Raw genomic sequence first — 27675 nt, 5'->3', positions numbered from 1 at the left:
TTTTAGCAGGTAGAATTTTAGTTTTATTGCAAGGCACACAATCATATACACAAGTACAAGATTTAAATAATATACATTATAGGAAAGAATACATGACTATACTAGAATACTTTTCTTTCAGAGAAAATTACCTTAGAGCAAGCAGGTTTATGCTATGTGTGAATGGGATTTTCATATTTATGCTAAATCACCCAAAGAATTCTTGCTTAGAAAATAAATCTCATTGAAGGGACATATAACCTTGCCACAGTTTTTTTCCTTAAAAATATTCTGAGCTAAAACCATCTAATGTATTCTTTTATTTCACTTACTCATTTTATGTCCCTCACTCGATGAAACACCTATAAATTCTGATACTAGTTAAAGAATATTACTTCTCAGTAATATATCACAAGAAGAAATTATTTTCTTAAAATATATGTGATGATTCCTTGATTTCTTTCCAAATAGTGTTTTCAAACTTTGCTTCTTTTCAATTATAAGCCTAGAGTTTTGCCTTAAATTTTTTACCTAAAGGGTACTCCTAGATTTGTAAGTAGCTTAATATATTAAGGGTATTTCCACTTTTCTCCTCCCAGTTGGAGCTGTTGGTTTTATTCTCACCACTGTCTCCTGCATGGCCAGTTCATTTCTCTGACCTTTTACGAGGTCTTGTCTTCCCCAAATTGTTACCAGAGTAGGGGGATAGAATCTATGCAGAGTCGATCTCAAGGTCAGATGTGTGCAGTTCTGGTCTCCAAGAGACACAGTAGGCAATGCCCTTCTTTTGAGATGGGAGAACAGGAACATGAGAAGATGGGAAATATCTGTGAGGCAGTGGGTGCTTGGACTGATGAATGAATGGCAATGGCATCACTGCCTCTCAGCACTATGCAGACACTCATAGGCATTGGCAAACATTCACTCTACCTCCTTCTCTCTCCCTTTCTCTTGCATGTACTTTTGAAAAAGAAATACATCTGTAAAAACAGTGTTATTTCTACCATAAGTGCCTGACATTATCATTCCTTTAAAGAAGTGCCTTATAGGAAGGATTAATATAGTGAAAATGGCCATACTTCCAAAACTGCTATATAGATTTAATGCTATTCCAATAGAGATCCCAGCAGCATACTTCATAGACCTTGAGAAAACAATCCAAAAATTCATTTGGAATAAGAAGAGACCCAGAATAGCAAAAGCAATTCTAGGTAACAGAAACATGGCAGAGGGTATCACAATCCCCAACCTGAAACTCTACTACAAAGCTACTGTGATAAAAACAGCATGGTACTGGCAAAGAAACAGACCTGAGGACCAGTGGAACAGATTAGAAGATGCAGAAACAACGCCAGACACACTCAGCCATCTCATCTTCGACAAAGGAGCCAAACACCCTCACTGGAGGAAAGATAGCCTCTTTAATAAATGGTGCTGGAAAAATTGGGCTTCAACTTGCCAAAGATTAAAACTAGACCTGTATCTCTCACCACACACTAAACTAAAATCAAAATGGATTAAAGATCTAAATATTAAAATAGAAACTCTGAACCAGTTGGGACAGAGGTTAGGTAGAACCCTTGAAGACATCGGTGTAGGAAAAGATTTTATGAACAAAACCTCAGTTGCCCGTGAACTAGCACAAACAATCAACAAGTGGGATCTCTTCTTATTAAAAGGCTTCTGCACAGCAAGAGAAACCACCAGCAGTGTGAAGAGACAACCCACAATGTGGGAAAAAGTCTTCACCTGCTCTTCCTCAGACAAAGGTCTACTCTCTCGAATCTATAAAGAACTTAAAAAGATCAGATCTCCCAAATTTAAAGACCCAATCCAAAAATGGGCATCTGAAATGAACAGACATTTCTCAGACAAGGAAGTAGAAATAGCAAATAAATACATGAAAAAATGTTCAACATCACTGGTCATTCGAGAGATGCAAATGAAAACAATGCTGAGATTCCACTTCACTCCAGAAAGAACGGCTGCTATCATGAAATCAACCAATAACAAATGCTGGCAGGGCTGTGGGGAAAGAGGACCTCTGTTCCACTGCTGGTGGGAGTGTAGACTGGTGCAAGCACTGTGGAAATCAGTATGGAGATACCTCAAAGAACTAGGACTGGAAGTCCCATTTGACCCCACTATTCCACTGCTGGGGATCTTTCCCAAAGGATTAAAAGAATCATACCACAGTGATATATGTGCACCCATGTTCATAGCAGCACAGTTTGTAATAGCTAAAGCTTGGAAACAGCCCAAATGCCCATCAATTGGAGACTGAATAAAGAAAACGTGGTTTTTTTTTATAAAATGGAGTACAACTCAGCCATAAAAAAATGAGAAATTAGAGACATTTATAGCTAAGTGGATGCACATTGAGGCAATACTCTTAAGTGAAATAAATAGGACACACATTTATAAATACCGAATAGTTTCTCTCGTGTGAGAAACTGAAAGTGTAAATAAGGACTAAATGTATAATAGGTCATGTGAAATAGGAAGAAAGGGGGCAAAGGGGAAGGAAGTGGGAGGGCTAAGGGAAAGGATAGAAGGGAATGGGATTAATATGAGAAAATGGAAAAATAGGAACAAAATCTTTTTAAATAGGGAGGGCTGGAGGGGTTGAAGGGAGGGCTGGGCAAAGGTGAAAAACAAGAACCAAGAGAGACTATGTAAAGGTGCAAATTTCCAATGATGAATGTCATTATATTGTATACCTAATATGTACCAATTATTAGAATGAATAATCAATAATGTAAAATAGGAAGAAAAGGTCCAAAGGGGTAGGGGTAGTGGCAGGCACAGGGGAAAGGAAAGAAGGGGAAGGAAAAAATGATGAGAAATGGAAAAAATGGAAATAAAGTCTTTGTAAATAGGGAAGGGTGGAGGGGGTGAAGGGAGGGCTAGGAATGGGGAAAAAATAAGAACCAAGATGCATTATATAAAGGTACAATTCCCAATGAGAAATGTAATTGTGTTGTATACCTACAATGTACCAATAAAAGAATTTAACACACACACACAAAAAAAAAGAAGTGCCCTAAAAAGACACTCATTCACATTATCTCTCTTCCTTCAGTTTGAAGGGAGTCAGCGTTAACAGTAATTCAGGAGCTTGGAACACATCTCACGAGCAAAATAGCTACCCATTTCCCTCCTTGGGTTGCAACTCTCTCTATGCAGGACAATCAGGCAAAAGTTCAGATCCCAATAATGGCGCTTAATGTTGAAATAGCATATGGAATACTAAAGTGAACACTCTTCTACATATAATTTCATTCCATGATGCTAACTCTTTTTCCATTTTGGCTTTGCTGTTCCTGAAAGAGGTTTTTCAATTTCCTATTTCAGTAGGGTTTGTCACTGGAACTACTTTCTATGTAGATATCCCTCTTATATAATAGCCAATATTTAAGCCATTCCTATCTAAATTCATTTACCAGAATTTGAGCACAAGTAGGAATTTTTTTTTTTTTTTTTGGTACCAGAGATCAAACTCGGGACCTTGCACTTGAGAAGCAGGCGCCAGAACCACTGAGCTAAATCGCCAGCCCTACAAGTAGGAATTTCACTGAAATTTAAGAAATACTCAAAAGAGCGCTATATTTTTTATTATGAAAAATCCCTACTATGTTGCCTCACACCATCTGTGTTAGGTGCCATAAAAACCTGGAATGGAGACAAACATGATCAAAATTCTGAAGCCACATGTATAACTTTCAATGTAAGATTTCATTTCCAGAATGAGAGGTAATGTAGACTACAGAGAAAGCACATGCTTAACAGAAGTCATAGATACAGTGATGCCTGTAATTATATAATTCTACACCTTCAATGCCCCTATCAAATTGCAAAGGGTAATGCTTTCATAAGATATAGGCTTAAAGATGGGTATTATTTCTACATTATCCCTTTCTTCTTCCCAGGAAAATTATAGAAAAAGCCATTACTTTGAGTTTTATGGAAAAGAAGAGGGAATTTATATGTCATCTGGAAGTTGCAGCAAAATTATCCTAAATGTGCTATTCATGTCATTATCCTCGACAGCCATGCCCTTCACAGAATACTATGCAAGATATGCTCATGCACCCCCAGTGCCATAATGTCCTCATTCATCACACATTTAGAAGCAATTCTGCTTCCTGCTGAAGCCACAAAATAAAATCTTGATATGTATGTAATCAAACATCTTCCCTCTATGAGCAAAAAGAATCTGTTAATAGTTATATATTTATGAAGAGATGCCACAGATAAATTAGCTTTCACTAAGGCTCCAATCTGAGAGTGAGTTAAAGGTTTGGGGGTTGTTAACACTGAGTTATAAGCATTGTTGAAAGATTAAATTATGTTTGGGAGTCTAAAAGAAATCACACAGTGACTGATTATCCCAGAGATAGCTGACATTGCAGCAAAATGTCTTAGCATCAATTCTTAATAATTCAGGGGATGTCATTAGTGTACCCTTGGGAAATTTCCAGGCTAGAAAGGAAGCCCATTTCTTATTTTCACATAGACTATTATGAACAGATCGAACTATATACAGTTCCAGTGGTATTTAAGCCATTTTATGGTTCTTAACATATGGTATGTGTTTATCAGAAGATTCAGTTGAAGTCCATGCTAAGAAAACCCCAACAGTTGTAGTTTTCAAAATATTAGACTATGTTAGAATCCACCTTTTATATGTTTAGATAAGTTTACAAATGTCAAGATAATGTTCTATCATACGTGAACATCAGATCCCAAGAGTGCGTCCAAGTCCTACTTAGGCAGGAATTCTCTCCATACAGCCACATGAAATGCATCTCCATCTTGCAGAGAGAGAGAGAGAGAGAGAGAGAGAGAGAGAGAGAGGTATGAACCCTGGAAATGGTTCTGATTCTTTTTGAGCTTGTTGCTGCCAGTGTTGAACATCCGGATTGGATATCTATGAAGCCCTGAAGCCAAACTTTGTTATTTCCTTTTCTTTTTTTCTTAAAGAGAGCCTTGAAGCCAGTTGTATAGGAAGGCCACAACAGATGGGGGCTAAATCTAGGGAACCAGAAGAAAAAGGCCTAGATTGTTCTCCATCAAAGGGACCGTGCATCAGCCTCACGTCGTGTTTGTTGCTAGGACCTTTGGTCCTCCATCTCTACAGTATCGCTGTTTCCACTGAGCTGGATTGTGAATGCAGCCTGCATCTGATGACTTCAGAGCAGGAGATTTCCAAATTTAATAAAACTGTCTTTCCATTTCAGACTGCAGTAGTAATCTGAGTTAAACCTAGATCATTGAATTCATCTCTTCCTGGAGAACTGTAAGAAGACATCTCCACGACTAGTCATACTGGTTTATTCATCCCATCCACATCCCTCATGTAAGCAGGATCCTGGACTGTGTTTCGGACTCTGCTAGTGCTCTGCCTCTCCATCCTCATCTTAATGGGAAAGCAGAAGTCCCTAAAACATCGCTTGAAGTTTTCATCAAGGAAGGCATAGAGGATGGGATTCAGGCTGCTGTTGGTATAGCCCAAGGCGATGCAGAAGTAATAGCTGGAGAGAGCGGCTGTGCTGTGGGAAGTGCTGCCCAGGGCCTCTACAAGGATGAAAATGTGAATCGGGGTCCAACAGATGATAAAGACGGCCACCACCACCAGGACCAGCCTGGTGATCCTGCGGAGGTTTCGATCTTTCTCACGGGAGCCAGAGAGGAGCCGGACACTCTTCAGGCGCAGGATCATCAGGGTGTAGCAAACGATGATGATGAGGACTGGGATCACAAAGGCAAAGACGAAGACACAGATCTTCATGAGGAGATCCCACCAGGAGTAGTCGTCATCCGGGAACTGCAGGGAGCACTCGATGATATCTACATCTGGAGGAAGCAGCCCAAAGCACAAAGGGAAGCCTATTAGTGTTATTAATACTGACAGTGTGCCTGGGAAATGTGGAGATAATCCCTCTCCGTTGCCAAGGCTAGGCTGCAACCTGCCATCCTCTTGCCTCAGCCTCCTGAGTAGTTGAGATTACAGGAGTCCAACCTCGCACCTGGTTTACAAAATGTTTTGTTTGGTTTGGGTTTTTTTTTTGGTACCAGGGTGTCGAACTTGGGACCTTGCACTTGCGAGGCAGGCGCTGGAACCACTGAGCTAAATCCCTGGCCCCTACAAAATGTTTTAAATGTGAATTTGAGTACTTTTGTTTGCAAAGATCTCATTACATTGAGATGATATTGCCTAACGTGGGTCACCAAATTAGAGATGCTGCCATATGATACTAATCACCCTACCATGGTGCATAAAACGATGATGCTAGAAATGTGTCACTTATTGATAACATACATTGTGCTGTAGAAAAGTAAGATCAACTAGCATTATGATTTATCTAGCCATGAAAGCTGATTTGATCTCGATGGCTTCAAAAGAGCTAAATTGTTAAGTTGTAGCATGGACACTTACTTGTATTTCTGTGTAGTAACAGTTCTCCCAGCCCTGAGGATTGGGCAATTAAAGATAATGTCTGTTTGTAATAAATGGCTATATATTTTAAGTCTAGCCTTTAAATTTAACAAATATCAACTTGTCTGAAAAACATTAAGAGGTTTATGTGAGTCAATTAAAACTTATAACAAAATTTATCTAAATATGGCCAGGTGTTGTGATTTAATGAACACAATCAAACCATTATGATGAAGTGCAGTATTGAAACATGAGCAAAACTTTTGGAGGAGGAGAAGAGCAGAAAGAGCTCCCATTCTGCAAGCACCAGCCAGCCTCACTTTGTCCTCCTGCCTTTAAGCAGTGAGCACAGCGCAGGCACCCCTCTCTGTGACTGGTCTTTCTTCACAGATGAGGTGGTCATGCGCAACACTCTGAATGTAGTCTTTGTGAGGAAAATATTTCCTTTTGACATAGGAAAAATCTGCTTTAAAAATACTTCAAGAATATATTTCTTTTCAAATAGTAAAGTAGCTATATTAATAGTGCTTACTAAAACATTTTGTGATCTCAAATATCCTTTAGTAAAACAAAATGTATCTTATTAGAACTTCAACTAGACATACTTTGAAATACAAAGGATATAATTATTTTGGACAATTAGTAAAGAAGAATATCCTAGAAACACTCTTTTTACCAAAGACCAAGTCAAATCTTTGGGTGCTAAATAAATTTTGATGGATGATATAAAAATCTGAGTTAATGTAAGTACCTAATCCTAGATTTTTGTCTATTAAATCTGATGAGCATGGTTTTCTTGAAGGTGAGAAACATGTACATATTGGGTTTTTTCTGCTTAAATTTTGTGTTTCTGCTTTGTCTCTTTTTTTTTGGTTGTCTTTAGCCTGATGTCACCTCAGAGGTATTTAGATAGGAGTCTCTCTTTTTAGTCTACAACATATTGTACCCACCCTGTTTATTTCTTAGACAGAATCTCTTCCAATATGTAATCTTGTCTTGCCTTTCCTAACATTTTTCTCTCCATCCAGAATGTAAACAATCTTAAAGTAGGGACCCAGTCTACTTATTCAACATTTAATCCCTGGGTGGTGCTTGGAACATATGGCATATAAAAATGAATTGTTAAATAAATGAACAAACAGATATTATGTGGACAGTAAGCTCCTGAGAATACGTACTATGTACAGGAGTTATTATAGAGAAATCACCTGCTAAATTATGCAAAGACAGCACAATGGCCGATCTGCAATTTGGATGTATCTTTTAACCCCAGAGATCAGCTTCCTCGGCTGTAATGTAATAGGAGCTCAAAAAATATTTGATAAATAGGTGAAATAACCAACAACAGTTACTTTTATAAGACTGTGGGAAATAAATATCCAATGATGAATTTAAAAATATTCTCCATGGGCTGGGAATTTAGCTCAGTGGTTCCACTGCCTGCCTCGCAAGCACAAGGACCCGAGTTTGATCCCCAGTACCAAAAAAAAAAAACATTAAAATATTCTCCAGAAATGTCAATAAACCTGAATTTGTACCATTAAGGAGGAGATAATCATCAAGAAATTCTGGTCCAGAACCACCATTTTTATTAATCATTCTATTTCTGGAAAAAGTGAGCACCTTTGGGTTGAATTATCTTTAAATTGCCCCAGTTCAAAAAGTAGACTTTCTTCAAATACTACATGATCTCTCTCATATGTGGGATCCAGAAAAGTTGAACTCATAGAAGTTGAGAGTAGAATAGTGGTTACCAGAGGGTGGAGAAGGCACTGGGGAGGGTATATGGGAAAAATTGGTCAATAGATACAGGGCTAAATAGATGGGAGGAATAAGTTCTGGTGTCCTGTTGCACAGTGGGTGAGTATAGTCAACAATAATTCATTGCATATTTCAAAATAGCTAGAGAAAAGGATTTTTAATGTTCTTACCATTAAGAAATGATAAATCTTTCATGAACATGCCAATTATCCTGTTTGATTACTCTGCAATGTATACGTGCATAGAAACATCACACTGAATGCTACAAATACATACAATTATGCATGGATCAAAAAATTCCAAAACGTAATCTTTGTTTTCCTTTTATATTAATACCAAAGGATCATGGCTTTCACTGGCAAATCCAACAATGTATAGGTCCCTTGCTTACAGAGTTAGATCTAATAGCCAAACTCAAGATTTTATGTCTGTTCTTTTTTGTTAAGAATAACTTGGGTTCTTCTTATAGCTATTACAATAATGCATAGCTACTATAATAATTGTAGTAGGCAAACTGTATTCCACAAATAAGTAATACATACATATATAATATGTGAAATATTAGATTCAACATTTTATGTTCCCAAAATGAAAATGCTGCTATACACAGGAGCCTTCACTATTAAATGAATTTTTGATAAATGTTGAAAAACTAAGGAACAAGGCAGGGCTTATGAAGATCACTTTGTCATAGGATGATCGTCATATTTATCTAGTGCTTACAAGACCAGGCACTGCTTTATTTACATCAATTCACTAGATCTGGAAAATATCTGAAGAGATAGGCACTACTGTTTTGCAGATGAGAAGCCAAAGTTCTATGTAATGTCACCCAAATGACATTGTCTGTAAATGGTGAATTCAGGACCCAACCTTAGCCAGTTTGTTTCTAGAATCTATGTTCTTAAAGTATGTGCATTCTGATTTGATTGATGCCTGATTCCTTTCAGTGAACATTCTTTATAAAAACATGACCATGAACTACTATAAACTACCAATGCCAGTTAGCCCTGCTCCAGTGTGGATTGATTATCTAAAATGCTTCTCATAATCATCCAAGATTCCTAACATGCAGTGTGGTACAACACTCCAAAATGAATGCACTAGACCATCAAGATGACCTTTAATCATATAAATAAAATCTGCTTCAGAAAATTAAGAAGAGAGGAGAACAGAGGCCTCTTATAAGACTAATTTTCTTCCATTTTTTCTTCTGTGCTGCACAAATTAATCTTCAGCTTTCATTGGTGGTTCTTTTCCATTGCATCTGCACATATCCATCTATACCAACTCTCCTGGAAAAACCACATCTGTCTTTATTTCATCTTTCAATAGGTTAATTGAAATTCATTTCTTTTAAAATGTCATTTTCTGACAAAGATTAGAAGGAATGCAGTGGTTACATGAAATACAAAAAATCAGTTATTTGCCCCAGGAAAATCATTTATCTTCTTTTACTATTTAGTCTATTCTTCTCATTCTTATAGCATATAGACAACATCTGCTCCTGAATTAGAATTGTGATACACCAATACCTAAGCCTCAGAGGAGTTTCTTACAATTTATTTTCATTTGCCATAGGCACAAAGAAACAAAATCTTGTGTGTAATTAATCACATTTGAAAATTTTTATCTGACAGAGAAAATCAGGATTTCTTAAAATTTGCCAACTATTATAGCTTATCACTCACTGTGTCTGTGCTAAAAATTCTTTTTATAGCTTTGGAGGAAAGATTCATGTTTCATTTTCAAACAGTGGATTGTATATTTGTCCAAATCTATAGAATACACACAGCAAGAATGAACTCTAAGGTAAGTTATGAACCTTGGGTAATAATGATGTGTCAAATGTCTCAATATATGCTCATCAACTGTAACAAATGTTCCACCCTGGTGGGTGATGTTGGTATTGGGGGAGGCTCAGTATGTGTGGGATCTGGGGTAAATGCTAACTCTACTTTCCATTAAATTTTCTGCGAACTTAAAACTTCTCTAAAACTTCCTGAAGACAAAGGAAGATAAGCTATGCATGTATTATGCAAAATGTAGTATGATTTTAGCACCTGTCCTTTGCACTGACCTGTAAGTCCTTGCTACACATATTCAATTATCTATACAAACAGGTATCACAAAACTCCCTAGTAACCTGGAACATTTAAACACCTGCTAGAACATTAAATAGCATTTATAAAGTTCAGAGTGATTGTTCTGCTGCCTTCCACCACTCCCAGCAGAATTTCTATTAAGATGAAAGCTATTTTTCATAGCCTTGTCTTTTACTAGTAAAGCAAAAATTCCAGAAGCAGTAGTTTCCATTTTGGTTGCAGGTCAGAGTCACTTAAGAGACCTTAAAAATCTTGAGCCCAGGTCACACATCAGGTCAATCAAATCAACAGTGTATTCCGCCATGCATCCAAGAGTGAGAAATACAGGGAAAATGTCAGTTACCCTATTTTCATGGGGCAAGAATTGATATGTCCAAAATCTAATGATTCTGCTCACTGTAACACCATCCATTTGTGAACTAGCCAAATAAAGCTGTTACCACCGTTTTCTGGGGATTTACTTTGAGGGAGCAAAGAGAAGATAGCCAACATATTTAGCTGATGATTTGGGTCATTCTTAGGGAGGGAAAAAAAAGGAAATAGAAGGTATGAACTGGAATCATCAAGTTGTAATTTCAAAATCCACATGTCTGCAGTTACTTATTTGATTCTGTCCATATTCTGATAAGCAAAATATGAGACAGGTTGGGGATCTGTGTTGTGATAATGTGTTTAGAGGTGGAAAGGAAGACAAAATCATTTTATTTCTCTTCTTCCATGGATTAGGCATTATATTTCCATTGGGGTTATTTGGGTTTTTGTTGTTGTTGTTGTTGTTGTTGTTATATATATACTTTTTTACTTTTGGTTTTTCCACTTAGATTATATGTCCTACTCACTCCTAAATTAAAAGTTTATATAACTAAAAGTTATGTTTTTATAAATAGGATGAAAATTTTTGCTCTTACCTTCCCTGACTTTGGTGCCTCCAAGGACTATGGCAGAAATGCCAACGGATGATGACAGAAGCCAAATACAGATATTGATAATCTTTGCCTTTAAGGGTGTACGGAAGTCCAAAGCCTTCACGGGGTGGCACACAGCAATGTAGCGGTCCACACTCATCATGGTCAAGGTAAATATACTGGTAAACATGTTGTAATAATCAATGGAAATGACTATCTTGCACAGCACATCCCCAAAAGGCCAGGAATTCATCAGATAGACGGTGCTCTGGAAGGGCATGGTTGTAGTAACTAAAGCATCTGCCAAAGCCAGGTTAAATATGTAGATGTTGGTTGCTGTCTTCATTTTTGTGTATCTAAAAGACAAGAAACAGTAGCATTTCTTTCTGTTTTTCAATTCCAATCCATGAGGTAACTATATTTGTGACAGCCTTCTGATTATTAATTTTACTTTTTTTACACATAAAATAAGTGTATAATATGTAAAAGAACTGTTCTAGACATTTGGGAGAAAATGGACAAAGATCTCTGGCTTTATTGAATTTTTACTTTAGTGTTTTGTTTGAAAAATATAAATAAAAAAGAAAATGAAAATTGCATAGATTAAATGGAAAGATAAACATATAGTTTTATTTTCAACAGATTGTATGTAGTAGAGATCTTTATTTTGTGGCTAACAATTCATTTTAGTTCTACCCAGAGTTACTTTGTTTAAACATTTAAAAAATATTTTCCTTTTACATATCAAAACATTTTCTCCTGGAGGTTATTTTGAAAAATCAGTCCTTGTAATTACACTATCTTTTGAGAATGCAAAATGTTTTCAATTTTTAAATATTTCCATGAAATGGCTAAAACGCAATAGTTTGTTGATTTTAATTTGCCAGTATGCCACTAATTTGTCATTTCAATTGTATTACATGAATAAAACTGGCTGAATTCTTCATTTATACAGGTTATCACAGTACCACAGTAGATAAGAAATAAGTATCTTACTCTTGTCCAATCTTCAGAGAATTTTAAACACATAATTTATCTAATTTTCAAAATATGTCAAAAAGATTGCCTTTAGGTCCAAATTATCCAAATTATTATTTATAATATAACAGGAGGTTTAGAGCAATTCCATTTTCACCTAAAATTGAATTAAAGGGTTATTTTTCTTAGAGAATGCTTCCTAAGAAATCCATAGAGCATGAACCATTCCATATGATCACATCAAGTTTTCAGAGGCCAAGAAGGGAAATCCATGGTGATTACGTCCTAGCTTATCACAATTAATTCATCCATGCCTCATCTAACACATACATTACCACATGAGAAATATCTTTTAACATTCAGTGATAGAACAGTCCTGGTTCCCCTGGAGTCACTGCAGTCTAATATGAAGTCAGACAGCCCTGAGTGTGAACTTCTTGAGCTTTACTTCTTCTAAATGAAGACAATAAAACCTAACTGGCCATCCATGAAATAAAAGCAGTGCATGGCCTGACTCAGCCCATCTGACACATAAGACCATACTTCACCTTCAGGGTTCACTGCCCTTCTTCCGCATGGAGTCTTTCCACCCCTCCTTTTCTAGTTAGAGATGTGTTTATAGTGAGATGGAAAAGCACTGTGAAGACTGGTACTAGGGCCAACCTCTTGGTTTCCATTGTAATGCTCAGTTACTCAAACAGTTATTTGGTCTGAAGAATGAGAAGTTTATTTAAAGCTATGTTTTTGTTTTACTCTTTTTATTCAAGTACTGTTAAATGACCCATAAGTTTTAGAAAGTGATTACAATTGTATGGCCAGAGATTTATAACAAAGACTTTCTAAAAACATAGATAACTAAGGAAGTACAATTACTGAGAAAAAGTCAGCTGTTTCCAATGAAAAAGTCTGAAATGTGATCTATTGAGAGATTGTCTTCTTAAAAGTGGGATTTTATGTTTGAAAAATTAGGTCTTACAAAACTACATTCTATTCTTTCAACTCTACCCAGAATCCCTGATACTGGCAAACATTTCAGCAGGCAACGTCTCTGGCACTTACTCTTGAATTTTGTGACTCTGATATCCTCCTCTTTTTTTTTTTTTTTTTTTTTTTTTACAAAGAGTGGCATTCTTTGCTTTATAAAGTTAAGTAGACCTAGGTTCTAGAGCTTGTTTTTCCCTCCAAGAAACAGATTTTAGAGGGGCCTTTAACAACTCCGAGACTCAGTTTCTGCAACTATAAAATGAAAAATATAATGTTTATCTCATAAAATTGCAGAGATAACTAATGAAATTCATCTGATTCAGAGAATAAGCCTAATTTATTTCTAATTGATTTCACGCTCCCAAACTGCTCTTTCTCTTAGGTGGATAGAAGCCTCCCGTTAGTGGGCACACACACACACACACACACACACACACACACGGATGATGCAGTTTCTAAGTAGTGCTTAAGGTCATATTTAACTAATTCAGCTTGAGTATAAAATATCAGAGTAAAAATGAAGCCTGGAACCTAACATTAGAGGAACATGGATGGAATGATACATAAATTACCATAAAATATCTTTAAGTAATCATAAAATGTTAAATGATAACATACTTTAGCTTTTCAAAATATTTACAAACAATAAACGTATAAAACTTCAAGACTTGAATTTGAAAAAGAATTCAAATCCTGTCATCAGATCTCAGAATCAGAGATTTGATCACGGAAAATAATTATAACAATCACTTATTTCACACAGCACCCTGGGTCAGGCAGACTGCATTCCATAGACTTCACCTCATTTAGTCCCTACACTAACTCCATATGGTAATGTCAGTATCCTTACTGACACTGAATGACAAAGAATCACAAGGTTTTCTTTAAAATTCTCAAAGTGATACAAAGGACATAGCCGGGGAGTTTGATCCCAGTTCCTGCATTGTTACATTTATCTTTCTAGCACTTTATAACTTACAAAGCCCAATTTTTGACCTCCGTATCTCATATTTGATTCTCACAACAGCTCCCTTGCTAGCTGACTCTTGAGATTTATGTCTTTCCCTTCATATAGCTAAATAAGTAATCCCAGCTAAATTAGGTGATTTGCGTAGCATCAGCAAAGGGGAACCTCAGTGGGGAGGTCTGGAAGAGATGTCTGGTTAGGGCACCCTTTCAGGGTTTTGAAAATACGTGCTTACAAACCTACAACCCTGGAAGAGGAGAACTCAATGGTATAATTAAAAGTAAGAATTAAACTGTCAGTTTACTGAATACTTTTTTAACGGTCTTTTATGTATAGCACTGGACTAAATCCTATGACCGTGTAAATCTAAAACAGGATCCCTACCCTCAGAGATGGTCTGGTCTATATTTAACCCCTGCAAAATGTCATGCAATGCTTTCATTTATTTTGTCTAGAGGTAAAAAAAGCAAGTAAGCTTTCTTACTATGATAAGAGATAAAATTATTTTAGATTCCATCCATAATGGTTTACAAAAATCCATAAGCATTTCAAGTGCCACCATCTGGGCAAGAAGTTCTGGCTTGTGTGGCAAAGCTGGAGGTGGGCTGGCAGTGAGTGGCTGCACTTTTTAGCACACACACCACAGGAGCATATGGCACTAAAAGAGCAAAGTCTGGGGGCTGTCCTTGGTAACTTGACAATGTGACAAACCTGGAATCAACACAGCAGAGTGCTGGATGAGATGTGATGGGCAGGCCAGGCAGAGGGACAACTAGAGAACTTGGGATGGAAGCCTTGGGAAGAGGGTGTTTCAGAGAGTTAGGAATACTTCCCGAGACACCGTCATTCAAGCCCGTACTTCTCTTTAGAGTATGGAAGTGTGGCTTCTAAACTGGTATCCACAGAAGCTTTGTGATGGCAAGAGGAACACAGTATCCAAGGAGATGTAAGAAACAAGTATCAACAGGCAGAATTTCTCGGAGAATGACACTTGCTACTTGAGAAATGAGGTGCCTGTGGGATGCAGTGGTCTCAGGGCTTCTTGTTCTTTGCATCTGCCTGCCATGATCAGAAAACACTCAGGTGGCAGAGATAATTACTGGACACTGTCATCCTTTGCTATGGAGCATTTTACCCAAGTTTGATTCTTATTTCAGTGATGCTTCTTTAATCAGAAACTCCTTTTCACCTTCATGGCAATGATATAGAATAAATACTTCATCATAATGGCTGTTCACCAACAGTCTTTCAGTTTTATTGATTTATTTTTAGCTTTCACCTCCAGTTGTGCTCCATGTTGACTTTCATGCACCCTCTCTCTGTCTCCAATAATGTTCATGTTCCCTCCCTTTTCATCATCCCTCCATTTTCAACTTGTTTTAATTGCCTACCCTGTTGATAGCATCTGATTGGACTTTGAGGAGGCTGAAAAATAAATTCAATACCCAGACCCGGGTCATTACTGGTTAAAATTATAATGTGAACTAACAGAACACACAGAAAGGAAACATTCTGAGTAGTGAGATGTCAAGACATATTTAAAATAAGAGAGAACTTGGTAGGACCTTAAGTTTTGTAAAGATTTGGACAGATAGAGACTTGGTAGTTAATGTCACATGCAGGGATCCACAAGAAGTGGACATCCTGGGTCAGGGATCCTGCTGGGGAAGGATGGGAGGCTGACTGGATGTGTACTGTTGGGCCACAGAGGACCATGAACTCCAGAAAGAGAAAATCATTTTAGGCATTTATTGATGACTTATTATATGACAGATAGTGTTTAGGAGCTTCACATTATCGGATAAAGTTGTTATTATGATTAAATGACACATGCATAAATTTGCTTAGCATGGGGTCTGGTTCTTGATAATTGCTCAGTGGATGCCAACCTCCATTATCATCATCATTGTTACTGCTGTTGTTATTGCTGTTATTATTAATTATCTATCAAACAGTAACAACCCACAGTACAATCCCATAAGATACTATTGCTCCTCAGAATTCATATGTAATAACTAAAAGAACTCAGGGCACCCTTGTTGAAAAAATTCTTAAAGAGTTAGGTATTTTATCAGAGAGACAATGTGATTCTATAAATTCTGACACTTCTTGCAACTAAAAACTAAAAAACATTCTAGTATTTTGGCCAACTCTGCATCATGAGGGTAGGAAACATTTAATACAAGGGAACACGACATGGTCTAAAGGGGAATGCTGTATTAAAATATGAATGTATTGTTTCTTAATGAGCAAAATGCTGTCATAGGTGTCATGATATTTGAGTTTTTCCATAGGCAGAATACCTATCCTTTAGTATTTGCAAATATTGGTTCTAAGCCCTCCACAGACATCAAAATCTATGAATGCTCAAACCCCTTACATAAAATGGTATAGTAATTCCATATAATAGGCATTCTATATACTTTAAATAATCTCTAGATTACTTACAATACCTAATGCAATACATTATATAAATAGTTGTTTACTATATTGTGTAGGGAATAATTAATCTTCAAAAATCCATTAGTCCTATCCATGATAGAACTAACTACATTTGGAGGATTCCACAGATGTAGAGCCTGAAGATACAGAGGGACAATTGTACCCATTTTTTGAGCAAGGAGATACTTCAGAGGAAGAAGGTGACTTGCTTAAAAACCACAAACTAGTAATATATGAGAAGTTAAACTTTGGCACCAATTTAATGAAAAGGAAATTTTGTAAAGCTTAGTGGCCGTTTTTTGGAGTGGACTCTAATATAGCTAATACTGAAAGGCCCATTAGAACAGATGTTCAATAAAGAGTGCGATCAAATGCTGCTGCCCAATGGTCCCTGGCAGCTGTCTTACAATACTGGAGCTTCCCTAGACCAAATTTATTCAGAGGAGAATTCTGCAGCATGAGGGAAATGCAGTCTTTTTAATAGACAATGCAAGACTGGCATGGCACGGTGGGGGAGAGGCATTGAGTATTCTTTTCTCCACGTTGTCACCTAGTAGGATTTACTCATTTTCCTGGGCATGCTTTCCAGAAACATAGAATTCTAGATTTTATGTTTGGAACTATCAGAAAAGGGGAGGAAGAGGGAGAAGTTGGTCAAAGGGTACAAACCTTCAGTTGGGAGATTTCTGGGGATCTAATGCAGCATAATGGCTATACTTAGTAATACTGTACTGCATACTTGTAATTTGCTAAGACAGTTTCCTCCCCACATATGCAAACACATATACAAATACACACAATGCTAACTACATGTGATGATGGATGTGTTAACTAATTCGTGGAAAACATTTCACAGTTTATATGTATATGAAACTGGGTAAACAAGATTTCTGTCACTATGACAAAATACCTGACATAATAAATTTGTAAGGAAAAAAGACTTATTTTGGCTTACAGTTTTGAAGGTTTTCAGTTTATGATTGGTTGGCCCATGGTAGGAGGGTGGTCAGCTGTGGCCAGGAAGTAGAGCAAGGTGGGAGCACATGACAGAGGAAGTCTGTTCATTTCAGCCAGAAAGCAGAGAGAGAGGGGGGAAAGGGCTGGGTCCCAACATCCCCTTCAAGGGCACGCCCCAGTGAGGAGGTAATTTCTTTCTACTAAGCCCCACCTCCAAAACATTCCATCATCTCCAAATACCACAAAGCTGAGGACCAGGACTTTAACACATGGACCTTTTGGGAATATCCTAGATCTGAACTATAACACAGGTCATCACACTGTACACTTTGAACATATGTAATTTTTATTTGTCCTTTAGACCTGAATAGAGCTTGGGGTGGTGGTGGGAGAGTTAACCCTAATGTAAGCTGTGAACTCTGCATGATTCTGCTGTGTGAATATAGGTTTATCAATTGTAACAAATGTCCTTCAGGTTGGGTATGTTGATGATGCATGTGGAGGGAAAGGAGTATGTGGGAAATCTATACTTTCTACTTGCAAGGTTGTGGCCAGAAAGGAAGTGGTACATCCCAACAGTGATTTCACTGGACCACCCAGCACTCCCAGAGTAGTCAAGGGGATGTGATGATACTCCCTCCCAACTCCCAGGAGAAATGTCCTAGTGCATCCAGCCACACACACCAGGTGAGAGCTTATCATGTCTGCCAACAATCCAGAAGAAAACTGCAAATCACCTACAACTGGCATGTTGCTTCCTAAAGCACAAATACCTGGATGCTGAGTGGTATATAAATATTTAACTTAATTTTCCTGTCTTTATATAGAAATCTGACTTAGCTCTGACCAAACCACAGACTGACTTACCTCTGAGCAAGCCACAGACTGGGAAAGTAGAGAGGTCCAATGATTACTCGTTGGGTTCTATTCTCTGTCGGATGAGGTCGCCATACCCTCACAAAGACTCATGCATCATAGGTAGGGCTTTTTCAGAGGTGGCTAAATATAGAGTGTGTGATGCTGGGATTAAGGATGAATGGTTACTAAATCATTAATTGGCATAGTTCTGGGTAGGATGAAGGGGGCCCCACCATAGGTGTATAAAATGTAAAGGACAGAAAGACAGCCTTGCAGTCCCTAGTCATTGCTTACTGCTACTTTGCTTGCTTTGCTGCTTACTGCCTTCTGCCTGCCCTGCTTTGCCATGAACTGTTTCTCCTCTGCAATGCTCCTCTGCCATGCCACCCTGCCTTGAAGCCAGCCAACTATGAAGTGAAACCTCTACAAACTGTGAGCCAAATAAACCTTTCCTTCCTTAACTTGTGGGTGTTGGGTATTTTGTCTCAGCAAAGAGAAAAGTAACTAAAACACTTCCCCTTTCCTGGGTAGGAAGAAATGCTGAAAGGCAGAGAGCAGTGAGTGCCTTAATGTTAGACAGACTAGGGCTCTGGTACTAGATTAGTTATTCAGCATTTGTGGGCCCTTGGAAAGCTACTTAAACCTCTGTAGTTTTATGTCCTCATCTGAAAACAAGCTCTAACAGCCCTCACTTAATAGGTTTGGTGTCAATTTTAATAAGCTAATACTCAATGGGAGCTTGGAAAATCAAAATCATTCCCATTGTAATAGCTGACCTCTACATGCTTCTAACTTCAGCCATTCCTAATCCCAAGTCCAGCTTCTGATCCATCCCTTTAGGATTTTTCAACCCATTAAATATTTTCTTTATTCTTCATCTAAATTCCAATGTCCTTGGCCAGAGAGTATGTGTTTAACATATAAACATACTTTAACCTACAAGCTTTTTAAAATATTATTCCCATTCCTAAAATCTATCCTTCTTCCATAAGTCCTTATCTAAGACATAAACCAGCATCCCCTTTTAAATATGGGGCTGAGGACTACTGACTGATTTTTTAAATTAAATAAATAATATTATTCTGAAATTCTCTTGTTAAGACAGTTCTAAGCCTGCATTACTTGTACCACTGAAACCACATGAGCCAAACCTTAGAAAGGCAACTGTCCTATAGCCGTACAATTTTAGGTTCTTAGCTGAACATAGAGCCTCTCTGGGCAACAGCAATTGAGTGCATTCAAAAGTTAATCTTGAATGAAGAAGGCACCGAGCACGCAGTTCAAAGATACTGCTATTTAAGAGATACAGTGGAATGATTAATAGAGAGAAATTCTTCTCTCCCACTGAGAAATAAATCCCTCCTGAAATGAACACGGAAACAGACAACAGGAAAGACTATAGTCAACAAAATCAGAAAATAATTTTGAAGGCTTTATTTTTTCCTGTAGTCTATTAAAGCTTAAGAGCTCTATACTAAATCTCTAAATGAAAATTCCTTCCTTCCTTCCTTCCTTCCTTCTTTCCTTTCTGTCACCCTCTCTCCTTTGTTTCTTTCTTTTTCTCTTTTTTCTTCTAGATGTTGAGTCTCTGACTCTTGAAATAGTTGCATGTTTCAGACTTCATCTGTGAAAACATATCTCACCAAGAAGAAAATTTTAAAAAGAAGAAAATAATTTTAGCTAATCCATATGAACAGTTGCAATGAAATTGATTTTCTCTTTTAAGAGGCTGTCAAATATGAACAAATTATTTTGATAAGTGAAAAATAGGCTCTAGATTTTTAAACTTAGTTTTGCTATGTTTACATTAAAGGAAATATTTATTGTTGATTTCAAAACAAAATCCAGGAAAATTTTGAAAGTGCTATTTTAATCAATGCCCAGGATAGGGGTGGTGTTAAATAGGGAGCAGTAAATGGTGAACTATGCAGGTACAACATGTACCTCATCCATTTCGTATTCCTCTCCACTTGTGGTTTGGTGATATTATCCAAGGTGGGCCAAGTGGACACGATGAATCTAGGATGATTTAGGTACCTGTAACTGCAGTGATTACAGTGGGCACCTTGATGAAGCGCAGTGAGGGATGGGAGAGAGGCAGGCACTGTGGCAGATGCTCAGGATGAGTCACCCGATTCCTTCTCACACCTTCTTCCATTTCAGGACAGCTACACAGTTTTGACACAGTTTTGACACAGCTCAACACTGGGTTCCGGGTTGGCACAGAGGTGACCCAAGTCAGTCAGTTCATGCCACAGAACCGAAGATGATATAAGCAGAATAAGGCATGGAGCTTTGGCTTAATGGTTTATATAAGGAAAAAATGTTCTTTCCTCCTATTTATGAGCAAGAAAATAAGCTCCTTCAGGAGAACGAATCTCCAAGCTCAGCAAAGTTGAGTAGGTTAGCTGCATTTGGAGAAGAAAATTGAGTTTAGGAAATGTAACCATTTAGATAGTATCTTTGTGGTTTACATTTCTTATAAGCCCCTTATAAAGTGACCCTTTTGGGGAAACTTCAGCCTGCTGGGGCTAAACTAAGCAGAAATCCTCTTTCCAGGGTGAGGCTGGGAGAGAGCACTGAATGTCAGCAGCATGTCAGTGGAAATGAGGAAAGGAAATGCAACCTAAAATCAAGAATAAAAGAATTTTCTAATTCTTACTATTTTTTTCTTATTAAAATGTCCCTTACAATTAATTTATAAATCAATACAGTATTTTCCAAACTAAACAAAAAAGTACATAAATGTAATTATTGTGGAATTTGAAGTATTATGGGCTGAACTGTGTCCCACCCGCAAATCCCTCATTGCAGTTTTCATCCCCAATACCTCAGAATATGACTATATTTGGAGATACGGCGTTCCAAGCAGAAGTAAGAGGTCCTATGACTAGGCCCTAATCTAATATGATTGGTGTTTGTATGTAAAAAGGTGATTAGGACACAGTTATATGCAGAGGGAAGACCACATGAGGACGCAGGGTGAAGATGGCCATCTACAAGCCCGAAAGAGAGGCCACAGAAAAATCCTCAGAGAAACCTGCTAACCCCTTGGGCTTGGACTTCTGGCATCCAAAACTTTAATTGTGAGACAATAAACGTCTGTTGTGTAAGCTTCCTCCTGCTTCTGTCCGTGGTATTTTGCTATGGCAACCCTAGCAGGCAGATGTTCCAGAGACCTGAGTCCCATGTGGGGTGATCACATAAAGGTATCCAGAAGGAACGAGGCTAGCTGAGTTTGCAGAGAGAGATGAATAACTGGGAGGGAGAGACAGTGTATTAGTCACTTTCTGTGACTGAGACAAAATAACAGGTAGCCACATCTTCAAGGAGGAGAGGTTTATTTTTGGCTCATAGTTTTAGAAGGTTTAGTCCATGGCTAAAAGCAGAAATAGCATTTGGGCAGGGCTTGGCAGAAGAAAGCAGCTCAACCCATGGCAGCAAGGAAGCAGAGAGGGAGGTAAGGTCCTGGGCAAAAGAATTTACCCTTCTAGGTCACGCTCAGCATGACCCACCTCCTCTGACCAGACCTCACCTCCCAGCAAGCATAATTACCTATGAACTCAAGAATTAATCCTCTCCTGCGTACAGCACCATCATGATCTAATCACCTTCCAAAAGCTTCACTTATGAGCACGTGAGACTTTTGTGAGACATTTTAGTTCTAAACTGTAACAGATATAGTTAGGGTTTGTCAGACTGTACCTGACAGTTATGACCACAAGAATGAGAGGGGCCATTGAAAGGGAATATGATAGTCACTTTGATGTGCTAACTTGGCAAGGCCTCAGCTCCCGGGTCCTCACACACTCAGGAGCTGCTGTGAAGATGTTTTGTAGATGTGATTAATGGTCATAATCAGCTGATTTGAAGCAAAGGGGATCATTCTACCTCATCTAGGTGACTGATTCATCGGTGCAATGGCCTTAAGTCCTGAGTTGAGGTACACAGAGAAAGCAAACTGAGGAAGAACAAATTCTACCTGGGAAGGGCAGCTTTCTCTTCTTGGCTTGCTGAACTATGAATTTCAGACTTATCCAATCAACCCCAAAAATCACATAAGCCGATTTCTTTCCAGAAATCTCTTAGCATGTACATCCAGCACTAGTTCTGCTGCTCTGGTTGAACCTTGATTAACACAGTAATCATGCTGAGTGAGGAAAGAAATTAGCTGAGAAGACCCTGGAGGATATAATCATCTAGAGACATCAGAGGAAGACAAATACATGAAAGAAACCACAGAAAAGCTCAAAGAATGTGAAAGAGAGCTGAGGAGAAAGCGTATCAGACAAAGTGAGGGACCTAAAATTGGTCAAAGTACAAAGAACTCTCTACAAAACTCAGGTGACAGCCCAGCTTCAAATAAGCCTCTGAAACATGAGTACCTTAGCTTTGGTCAAGGAACTTCAAGGAGAATGACCAAGTGTAAGAGGCAGAGGAATCGAAGAGATGGGGAAGAGGAGGGACTATTCCTCCAAGAAGCTTATTTACTTGAGATGAAAGGACATTAGCTAAGGAAACTCAGCAAAGGAAGATTTGGTGGATATTGGGTTTTTGATTAAAATGACAGATACATGAGTATGATTTTGTGAAAAAATGTACAAGAATCTGTGGAGAGGGAGACATTGCAGAGGGAGTAGGAAGGAGATAACTTATGTGGCAAAGCCCCAGGAAATGATGAGATTCAAACACAGGAAAAAGGATAGAAGATACTATTCCTCCAGGATGGAGTGGATTGAGAGGAGGGAACTGCCATCGTTTGTAGGAGAAGGGGCATTCTCAGTAGCTGGGGCTCATGTCTCAGTTAACTGCTGGGCAAAATCATGTACTGACTGGCAGGGGAACATGGTCAAGCAGAGGGCTTGGGAACCAGTACAGATCTGAACTCAATTTTTATGGGAAATGGGAGAAGGAATGGGCGCAAGAAAATAAGAGGGACACAAAATCTTCTAGGCAGAGTTAGGGTCAGATATACTTGAAGGTAGTGGCTTTGCCTTGACAAAAAAAAAATAATTTTACCCAACAACATGTGATTAGTAGGGTATAAGAACATGGAAGAGATATCACTGACTTCATGGTGATGAAGCCTTTGATGGAAGACAATGGCAGAGGGACAAAGGAGCAGAACAGTTGGGTGTATTTTCAAGATCAAGGCTGGAGTGACAACTCATGAAATCCAGGCTGGATGAGAGAAAAAGAGGCACTGAGAGTAAATGAAGAACTACTTAGAAAAGAAAGTATCCATATGTTGGGAGAAGCAGTCTAGTGAAAATGAGTAGCAGCACGGATAAAAACACAGGCTCTGGGTCAGGCTGCTGAAATCATTGTGGTCTTCTCCTGAGTCAACAATGGGTGAACTTGACCTTAGTTTGTTTAATCTTTCTGTGCTTTAGCTTCCATATCTGTTAAAGAGATATGGTAATAATACACCTATGTACGTTAAGATTAAATAAAAGAATTTACATGAAGTAGACAGCTATTCCTGCCTGGCACATATTAACTGCTCATTAAATTTTAATCATCCTTGTTAAAGAAAGAGACAACTCTAAGTGTGGAAAGTGGTGGAAAGAGCAGAAAAATGGATGTTCACTATGTCAGAGGTAGGGATGCCCAGAAAGGTCAAAGATAAAGGTATTGTGGGTGTCATGGTATTCACTGAAGGTGACCCGAAAAGGAGGAAGTCAAGAGACCATGTGATTAGGATACAAACCTTAAATCTATAGGCATGCTCAAGGACTTCAACCCCCAAAACCTAACAACAAGGAAGCATGGAACACATAAATTTTAAGTTCTTTACAGTGAAAAGGTAAAGTACCCTTATAGTAGAGAGTTATGACTGTTAGTATATTAAATGGTAAGAACACTTGCAACTTTAAATATCTTCCGGGAATACTGAGCAACATTCCAGATGTCCAAGGTGGGAAAAGCTATTTGTAAGACATGCCTAAAAAAGCACTTTTTCCACAGCACTTTCTCCCCAGATAGGAAATGGGCATCCTAGACCTTCACCTGCCTACCATCTGAGCATTTAATTTCCATCTCTAGAATAATATTCCATAAGATTGAACTACACCAGGATCCTTTTCCAGGTACAATATTTTAAAATAGTGCCTTTCTCAAAATTGACCCTCTGTCTCTTCAAGCAAAGTCGCTTGGCCTCCAACTTCTGTTATAAGAGTTGCACGTAGATTCCACACTTGCTCCTACTCTGTTCTGACCAGCACACCGCAGTCCTCTTCCTGGCCCCCTCTCTTGAATCTTCAGTCGGTTCCTCTTCTAACTAAATAAATCCAAGTCCATTTTTATTCAAAGGTTTTATTTTTCAATTCTTCAACCATCTATCAATATGAACAAATTTTAAAGACTCCTATAGCCTCTTAGCTGTGGATTTAAGGGAACTATCAGTTTGTTAGGTTGGCTTTCCAGGGTGGTAGGATAACTGTTCATTTTAAACTTATTGTTGAGCTTAATCTCAAAGTAATTGAGAAGGGAGTGGGAGGATGGATGATGTTGTTACATGAACTAACTTTTAAAGTATTTTTAGCTGGGATTTATCCTCATCTAACAAATTGTAATGCAAATTGTAGTATATATCTTCGGGAAATGTGTCCATTAAGAGTCCGAGTTAATCTGTAAGAATTCTTTTTTTCATCTAACATGTATGTTACTGTAGAATTCTTTATTTCTTAATGAGTCTGCAGGCTCATAAAAATGTTGTAGAGCAACTTGGAAGCCCTTATCAAACTCAAGACTGAATGTGTTCATTCAGGTATCAATAAGATGCATCTGTTTTACTTGAACATTTAATGTAACACAAGTAGGAACAAAGCCTATTTTTTGAGTCTTCTTGTGTTACAATATTTTATCACAAAATGGTCTCATATCAAGGTCTCTTTAATATTTAATTACAATTTAGAATACACTTGTCTTTTCTTTTTGTTTAATATTCTCTCCAATGGAGACCAGCCTTGTGATTACTAATAATTGGGCAAGCTGCCTTTTTACATTTTACTCCTTCTATAGCTTTTACTCATCACTGATAGAATTCCTGTAAAATGCAATAAGCAATTATGGAAACCAAGGATACTGAGGTCTTACATTAATTGTGGGTGAAATGACATTTATAATATATATTTGAAAGCTTAAATGATGATGGTTTTAATTTCAGAGAGGAGGATAAAAGATCTGACATTCCAATGCCAAAAAAAAAAAAAAAGGCAAAGAAGTGTTTTATGATGATGATACCCAAGGGAAAGACTCATGCTACTGTAGATATTATTTTTAAAGTTTGTAATAATAAAAGACTTGTCTCAAAACAAAAGTCAAGATTAAAAAAAGAAATCGGTTCTTCATCCATCTAATGTCTGTAATCAGATATTAAAGTCTTCTCTTGACTTTCAGGGACTTCTGGAAGGAATGTAAGCTTGCTATTCACTCTCAGTATATTTCCAAAGCATTAGCTCTCCCAGAAAATGAAACAAATATTTCAAAGGGCACCCAGAACGAAGTTTGGTTTCTTTTTCTTTTTTCTCTCTCTCTCTTTTTATTTAAGAATCACTTCATTTACCAGAAAGTTAGCATAATATGTGGATATTTAAAACTATCACTGCAAGTTGACTTCAAGAAAATTTCACAAAAGAACAATAAAATCTTCGATTTCTCATGGTAGGGAAAAGTAGCAAAACAATTTTTGAAAATCTCTACAGCCCACAGCGAGGAGGGTAATTGAACAGTTAATTTACAAAAGTCACTGATGCTCTAAAAAAATGAGATGGCAGTTCTATACTAAAAAGTCTCCTACTTGTATATTAACCGCCTTAACTAGCATATGGCTTTTGTTTCATAAGCCCTAATATCAATCTGATAACTCACAGGGATATACGAATTATCTTCAGTGCCTTTGGTGGCCCTTATCTTAAGAAATACTTACAAAAGGAAAGCCAAAGTGCTTCAAACTGGAGCGGGAAACTAGAAAACAAAAAAGGCCACGAAAATGGACTAGTTTCTTTACCAAGAGGCACTGACCTTGGGGTCCGAACCCAGTACTTTTCCATACTGAATTTTCTGCAGGGGTTGGGGTCTTGGGGTCGTGTGGGTGTTGGACCGAGGCTATGTTCTCTGGCCGCTCAGATTCACCCTGCGTGAACCCCCATCCCCAGTAGAAACTCCCAGGAAATCCTTGGCCTCCTTCAAGAGGACTCGCTGGGAGAATTTCCGGATCCCTGACCGGAACGGTCCGCACCCCCTGGCCGGCTCCCCCCTGCGGCGCCCGAGCCCGGACCCGCGCTCACCTGATGATCACGAACATGACCAGCGAGTTGCCCACCAAGCCCACGACGAACACCACGGAGTAGACGGCCGTGATGATGACCGGAATGGCCGGGGAGATGTGCGCGGGCTCCAGCGGCTCGTCCTCCGGGCTGGCGCTGCCGTTGCTGTCCGACTCGGCCCAGCCAGAGAACCAAGCGCTGCCGTTGGGGAGCAGGCAGGCGCGCGGGGCGCAGGTGGGGCCCGGCTCCCCCCGGAAGATCTGGACCGGGGAGTCCATGGCGGGGCGACTGCCGCGGGGCCGGGAGAGGCAGCACCTGCAGGGCGGCGGGAGCGACGGGACCGGCTGGCCGGAGAAGGAAACTTTGCCCGCGCTCTGACCGCCGCGCGGAGGCCGGTGGCTCTGCAGACCCCGGGGCTCTCTGACATCCAGCCCGGGCCCCACCACCCTGGGGAGGGATGGGGAGAGCCGACCTCTGCCCGTCACCACCCCGCCGGCTCATGCTCCGCTGGGGGCCAGGCGGGGGTGCCGCTAAGTCCTGCCTCCTTTGGCTCCTGAGACACCGCGCCCCTAATCCTAGGCATTGCTGGCTTGTGGAATTATCCCCAGACTGACGGCTCAGCCTCCAAGGACAAGCAAAGCCCCACCGCCCCCAGCCCAGACCCCTGGCTAGGACTCCTCCGCGAAAGGCCGAAGCTCACCCCTGCTTCCTGAAGACAGGCGAAGGGCTCGCGGTTGACCCGCGCGTTCCAGGTCTGGCTCAGCCGGGGCTGCCAGGCACCTCCCGCCTCGCGTCGCTGACTCTTGGACCCCGGCCCAGGCAGTGTGGCCCAGGGCTCCTTTTCTGCCTGACGCCGTCTGCTTCCCAGCTGCTTTCCGTGCGCGGCTCCCACTACTGGAGGTGGCTCAGCTGAGCCGGACGCCCCAAGGATGCAGCCGGGCTGGGGGGACCCGCTGGAGACCGCCGGGCTGGTGCGCCCGCCAGAGGCCCGCCCACCGCCGCTCCGCCCCTCCAGAGCCCTGGCCCAGGC

General features: G+C 39.2%; 1 protein-coding gene across 6 annotated transcripts; it reads right to left on the bottom strand.

The window, feature by feature from the left end:
• Oprk1 (opioid receptor kappa 1) lies at positions 1-27675 on the bottom strand. Of its 6 annotated transcripts, none has more exons than XM_004837515.4 (4): positions 27346-27674; positions 26667-26960; positions 11193-11545; positions 1-5835 (listed from the first exon to the last, which is right to left on the bottom strand). In XM_004837515.4, exons 2-4 carry the CDS (start codon positions 26921-26923, stop codon positions 5303-5305), a joined length of 1143 nt encoding a protein of 380 aa, XP_004837572.1. In that variant the 5' UTR covers positions 26924-26960; positions 27346-27674; the 3' UTR covers positions 1-5302.

This window comes from Heterocephalus glaber, unplaced genomic scaffold (assembly GCF_053883595.1).
Source record: "Heterocephalus glaber isolate CG9 unplaced genomic scaffold, H.glaber_assembly_v1.0 deba00000281, whole genome shotgun sequence".
Taxonomy (NCBI): domain Eukaryota; kingdom Metazoa; phylum Chordata; class Mammalia; order Rodentia; family Bathyergidae; genus Heterocephalus; species Heterocephalus glaber.
The sequence above is the reverse complement of the archived record's forward strand: the minus strand, read 5'-3'. Positions and strand labels throughout refer to the sequence as shown.